This window comes from Gekko japonicus, unplaced genomic scaffold (assembly GCF_001447785.1).
Source record: "Gekko japonicus isolate JY-2015 unplaced genomic scaffold, Gekko_japonicus_V1.1 scaffold437, whole genome shotgun sequence".
NCBI classification, from domain to species: domain Eukaryota; kingdom Metazoa; phylum Chordata; class Lepidosauria; order Squamata; family Gekkonidae; genus Gekko; species Gekko japonicus.
In genome coordinates, this window is record NW_015160223.1 from 133,268 (window position 1) to 140,066 (window position 6,799).

At 39.8% G+C, this 6,799-nt stretch overlaps 1 protein-coding gene across 1 annotated transcript in view; it reads left to right on the forward strand.

Moving 5' to 3' along the window:
- Positions 1-6,799, forward strand: part of AP4B1 (adaptor related protein complex 4 beta 1 subunit) — a 26,630-nt gene that overhangs the window by 643 nt on the left and 19,188 nt on the right. Inside the window, exon 2 of the mRNA XM_015411444.1 lies at positions 881-1,021. Within this exon, the coding sequence (XP_015266930.1) occupies positions 909-1,021 (113 nt within the window). The 5' untranslated portion in view covers positions 881-908. The remainder of the gene's footprint in view (positions 1-880; positions 1,022-6,799) is intronic.

Genomic DNA, 6,799 nt, shown 5'->3' on the forward strand with positions numbered 1-6,799 from the left:
CAAAACACGCTCCTGCTGTCGGGGCAGTACATGGCAGGGACTGGGCAGGATGCTGCGGGGTCCAGTTGTTAGATGAGAAGCTGCTGTCGTGCTGCTAGGCTTTGGAAGAATAGTAAAAGTTTAACGGTGCGCTGTTATTCTGTTTCATTAAATTCAGTCGTGAATTGAGTGGTCTATGCCAGTTATGAAAGCAGCAAAACTAGGGATTTCTACGTATATGCTGGAATAGCTATCCTGAAAAATGTGACACTGTAAATTAGTCAACAGGAAAAGACTCCCTGAAAGTGGTCTGTTGAGGGCTGAGTATGTTGGCATGTGGTATGCATATTAAGAGCAACTGATGTGGAGGAGGTAGCCTATTTAATAACATGGAAACTTATAGAATCTGTAGGGGCGGATTGTGGTGATAGCGGTGAGGGAGTTGGCAAATTGTTTCCCCTCCTGTTCATTGTAAGCCATCAGTCTCTTCTCTAATGTTGAGCTTCTTAACTGAGTGCCTGTCAGTAGGGTTGTGATGTATAAAATGGATTCTTGTATACTTCTAACCAGTTATGTAGAAAAATATGACTTCATGTATTAAAAAAGATTTGCACTCTGTCCCAAAGGTTGGATAAAGAGTAATCATTCTCATTGTCATCCAGAAGGCAAGTCTGTTGAGTGTCCGATAAGGGGTAGAGGGTGGAACAGACCCATTTAAACCTGTAGGAACTTGCGGTATTCTGGGAGGTGGTGGGAGTTTCCCAATTCCACAGTTTTTGTAGGCCTTTGTCTTTGAATTTCTGTTTTGAAGAAATCTGGTACTAGAATAGGGGAGATATATGTGAATTCCCTTTCAGCACCCATCAATACTAATGTATTTTTCCGTGGTTGTTACCTGCAGTGTTTAGAGCCAGTCCAGTGTCTGCAGGATGCCATACCTAGGCTCAGAGGATACAGTGAAGGAACTGAAGAAAGCGTTGTCTAACCCTCACGTCCAAGCTGACCCTCTTCGCTATAGGAATGTTATCCAGCGAGTGATCAGGTGTGTGGCCTGGATTACTTGTGCTACAGTACAATGTCATCATTATTGGAGGATGGTTGTTGAAATTATGAAGTACGTGAGGTTCTTGATCAATGAGTGGCATATGTACTGATTTTCTTGTGGAAAGGCAGTGCCTGTAGTGATTAGAGAGACTTGGATTCAAATCCTTAGTTAACCATGAAAGTTTCTGGTTGATCTTGGTTGAGACTTATACTCACAGTTCATATCATTAAGTTACTGTGAGGGTAAGATGAAGAAGCTTCTTGGAGAAAGGCTTAAATAAAAAATGAAATACCATAAAAACATAAGAAGAACCCTGCTGGATCAGACCAATAGTCCATTTAGTCCAGTATCCAAGCAACAGTATCTTCTGGAGCTGAGCTGGTATTACTTGCTCAGTGCCCAGAATTTACTTGCTCAATGCCCAGAATGTCCAGGTGTTTCCCAGGACTTCTAGGCACTGCTCTAAGGGCTCCAATGAGAATTGGCACAATGGTAACCATCTTCATACAAAGACACTCTTATCTCTATTCTTCATTATTATTGTTAGTCAAATTTCTTACCTAGGTATAGGACAGAAACTACCTCCCTGTCCCAATTGATGACCTTTGCTGGGAAGATAATAGCAGATATAAAATAAAATAAAAAACATAAGAAGAGCCCTGCTGGATCAGACCAGTAGTCCATCTAATCCAGCATCCCGTCTCACACAGTAGCAAACCAGTTCTTCTGGATGGCCAACAACAGGGCATAGAGGCCGAGGCCTTCTACTGATGTTACTTCCTAGCTCTGGAATTCAGAGGATTAGTGCCTCTAAATCTGGAGGTTCCTCTCAGTCACCATGGCTAGTAGCCATTGATAGACTTGTCCTCCATGAATCTATCTAATCCCTTTTTAAAGCTGTTTATTCCTGTGGTCATCACTGTATCCTTTGGCAGCGAATTCCACATTTTAATCACCCTCTGTGTAAAGTAGTGTTCCCTTTAAACTGAGTTATTGTGGGCTAGCTCACAGTTTTTTAGCCTCTGGTTCACACATTTTTGTCTTAGCTGAGGAAGGATGGCTCCAGAGCAAACTAATTTATGCAGTAGCCAAATCACTCACTCACAACTTTAAAGCCAGTACCTCACAAAGTATAATTTTTCCTCACAAGACTCCACTGCTTAGAGGGAGCAGTGGTGTAAAGTTGGTTTTTTTTGTCCATCCTGAAGCTTTTGTCCATCAGGTTCATTGGATGCCCTCGAGTTCTAGTATTCTGGGAGAGGGAGAAAAATTTCTCTTTGTCAATTCGCTGCACCCCATGCATAATTTTATAAACCTCTATTGTGTCCCCCCTTAGTTGTCTCTTTTCTAAACTGACAAGTCCCAGATTCTTCAGCCTTTTCTCAGAGGGAAGGTTCTCCGACCCCCTAATAATCTCAGTTGTCATCCTCTGCACTTTTTTCCAACTTTGCGATGTCCTTTTTGAGATAGGGGGTCCTGAACTGTACACAGTATTCCAAATGAGGCTGCACCATAGATCTATACAGGGCATTACAATATCAGTTGTTTTATTCTCAGTCCCTTTCCTAATAATCCCTAACATAGAGTTTGCCTTTTTTCACCACTGCAGCACACTGGTTTGACACTTTCATTGAACTATCCACTATGACCCCAAGATCTTTTTCCCTTTCAGTCTCAGCAAGTCCAGACTCCATTAACCTGTACTTAAAGCGGGGATGTTTTTTTGTCCCAGTGTGCATCACCTTGTACTTACCAACATTGAACTTCATTTGCCACATTGTTGACCACTCACCCAGGTTGTGGATGTCCTCTTGGAGCTCTTCACAGTCAGCCTTGGTTTCACCGTCCTGATTAATTTTGTGTCATCTGCAAACTTGGCCACTACACTTACTCATCCCTTGTTCCAGATAATTTATGAATAAATTAAATAGTACCAGCCCCAATACCGATGCTTGTGGGACCCCACTGCTTACTTCCCTCCATTGCAACTGCACTGCTTACTTCCCCTTGTGACCCCACTGTTTACTTTCCTCCATTCCCTGTTACAGAACGGCCATAAATGCGGGGGGAATAATTTGAAATAGGAAAATGGTTACCTGATAAAGCAAGCTCTAGCTCATGTAAACTTTTGCTGGAATACTTTTATTTGTTTAGAGCATTTGTATTCCTCCATATAGGGAGCTGACCAGTTTGTGAGGCCACAACAATGCACAGATTAAAAACAAACTGAATTTAAAATCACAAATTACAGACTTCAGATGACACAGAATTAAAAAAGACATACATTAACAAAACCTCACAAGATTAAACAATACTCAGAATTTTAAAAAAAACACGGAGTCAAGAACACACAAAATTAAAAGGAGCACAGCCAAATTGTTGGTCTTCAGGTTGACACTGGACTCCTGTTTTATTTTGCTTCTACAGGCTAAAATAGCTAACAGTATGTAATGGCTGCTTGACAGAATATTGAAACATTAATCTGATCTACTTTAATTTTGTGTGTTACTTCAACGTTTTTGTTACTCTATTGAATGTACATAAGAAGTGCTCTTCTGGAGGAGTCCTACTCACATGACTCAACAAGCCAAATTTCCTCCTCGTCAGAATAATCTGAATTGGAGAAAGGAGAGCCGCTCCCAAATTGCAGAAAATGAAGAAATCTAAGAAGAAAAGACTCTAAAACTAAAGCATGAGTGCTAAGGGCAGTAATTGTGCCAAGCTAATAATTTTATATTTGTATAATCAAACTAATCTCTGTATAACCTGTATTAATAGGTTTAAAAGATCTATTCTTTTAGCTTTTCAGATCATGATTTGTATTAGTCTTTACCCTATCCCCATATCCAGTAGGAGATTTAGAATAGAGTGGTAGTTTTCCTTCCCCTATCCAGTAGACTTTATGTATCTAGATCTCCCTGACCCATTTCCCATAGAAATAGTGATAGGGCATTAGTATTCCTTTCCACATCCCATATTTGTAGTGTGTAGAGTGTAGAAAATGCAAAATTAAAAAAAAATCCCCTTTGGGGGGCCAAAAAAAAAGAAAAGTGCTCTTCTGGATCAAACCAGTGGTCCATCTATTCCAGCATTTTGTTTCGCATAGTGAAGTTGAAGAAACAAACTGGTGCAGAGGCCTACGTGTTTCGTGTGCAGCTTCATCGCAGGAATCTACTGAAATAATATAAAATATAAGAACATGTTTAATACATCATTTCAAAAAATTAGTAAAATACAGGGCAATTTCACAGAGCATATACAGAGTTTAATTAATAATTAGTTAATATTTAGACAACTGAACCAGCATTGACATCTCTCCTTATATATAATTGAATAGTGGGTGCCAAAGTTCTAAAATGCACTCCTTTAGTGTATGGACGCTTGAACTGTCAGTCAGAAAACGCTGGCTGGGTTGACTGGCTGCTTTGTGCAGTCCCGCCCAGTGTTTCAAGGTCTTTTGCATATGGCTGGCTCTTATCTACATGAGTGCCTACCAGGTGATATTCTCATTTAACCCATTAGGGTGCAGAGATTTTAACTTCAAAATCCATTCAGCTTCTTTGCCCAACAGAATTCTATCATCCTGTCTCTTAGATTTGAATATAAGCCAAAACAAGAAGTCTGTGGGTTTTTGATTGTGCTCAAAGAAATGTTCCACCAGAGAAGCACCAATTCTTTTATGAGATATATTGCTTTTGTGTTCAGATAATCTTAATTTAAGAGGTCTACTAGTCTTGCCAGTATAAATTTTTCCACATCTACATGATATTGCATAGACCACATGATCACTACTGCATGTTGTGAATTCTTTAAGATAATATTATTTATTGTCAGCAGGAGGGTTAGTAAAATATTTCATGCAAAAGCAGCCATGCCCACAGGGAAAGTGACCCTATGAGGCTGGATTCTGGGAAAACAGATTGTGGATTCTTTTTCTGATGAGTGTTGTTGTGTACTAAGAGATCTTCCAAGGAAGTTGTTTTTTTTATAACAAACATTCTAGACTATCACATGCAACCAAACTTTTAAAGAGACACACACCCATAAACAAGGAATCGTTACACTGCACTTATAGAATTATAAGCCATCAGACTGCATATAAGCCTTCTCAAGTCACTATTTTTTTCTTACCCATTAAAATCTCACTTCTATCTTTAGCAGTGGCCTTGGTAAGAGATGTTTGTAGAACTTGCTGTGGGTATCCTTTGTCTGCCAAATTTTTCTGCAGTATTGAAGCCTCACTCCGAAAATCTGGTAATCTAGTAATCTGAGAAATTGACCAAAAGGTAGTTTATTTCTTACATGTGGGTGGTGGCTATCATATCTGTGGAGGAAATTTTTGTCAGTTTTCTGTGCAGGCTTGTAAAAATTTATTTATTGTCCATGAAAACCATGTTTAAAAAGTTCATCTGTTTTTTAGGTAAAGGTAAAGGTTCCCTTGCTCGAAAGCCAGTCGAATCCGACTCTAGGGTTGCAGTGCTCATCTCCGTTTCAAAGCCGAAGAGTCAGCGCTGTCCAAAGACATTTCCATGGTCATGTGGCTGGCATGACTAAACACCAAGGCGCACGGAACGCTGTTACCTTCCCACTGAAGTGGTTCCTATTTATCTACTTGAAAAAACAAGGAATCGTTACACTGCACTTATAGAATTATAAATCATCAGACTGCATATAAGCCTTCTCAAGTCACTATTTTTTTCTTACCCATTAAAATCTCACTTCTATCTTTAGCAGTGGCCTTGGTAAGAGATGTTTGTAGAACTTGCTGTGGGTATCCTTTGTCTGCCAAATTTTTCTGCAGTATTGAAGCCTCACTCCGAAAATCTGGTAATCTAGTAATCTGAGAAATTGACCAAAAGGTAGTTTATTTCTTACATGTGGGTGGTGGCTATCATATGTGGTGGCTATCATATCTGCGGAGGGAATTTTTGTCAGTTTTCTGTGCAGACTTGTAAAGATGTATTTATTGTCCATGAAAACCATAATGTTTAAAAAGTTCATCTGTTTTTTAGGTAAAGGTAAAGGTTCCCTTGCTCGAAAGCCAGTCGAATCCGACTCTAGGGTTGCGGTGCTCATCTCCGTTTCAAAGCCGAAGAGCCAGCGCTGTCCAAAGACATTTCCGTGGTCATGTGGCCGGCATGACTAAACACCAAGGCGCACGGAACGCTGTTACCTTCCCTACTTGCAATTTCTTGCTTTCGAACTGCTAGGTTGGCAGGAGCTGGAACTAGAGATAGGAGCTCACTCCGTCATGCAGCTCTCGGGTCTTGAACTGCTGAACTACCGACCTTCCACAGCCTGCAGTTCAGCGTCTCAACCACTTGAGCCACCGCAGCTCCTGTAATTCAGATTTTAAATTCATATCTCTGTTGTCAAGCCAATTGTGGAATGTATGTAATTTTTCTAAGGTACCTTCCATAACACAAAAATGTCATCAATATAATGCCACCATTTTATTTATTTTTAACATTTTTTAAATTTAAATTTTTTATTTTTTAAAATCTTTTTTACCATTTTATAATATATATCTGAAACGGATTATCTAAAGAGATACATGAATAGAAAGAGGCACTGGACCCGGCGGTATAAAATATGAAGCAGAGTGGAAATAAGTAGTACAAGAACTGTTTCCTAATGCATCTTCCCCACCCCCAAGTTTTTAATCTCAAATTCCTAATGAACATGTTCTTACAGCTTTTTGAGAGTCCTGTTAGATCAGAGTCTTTGTTTTGTGTTTGGTTTGTGTTGTCTTTTCTCCCAAGGGGGTCTCGTTTC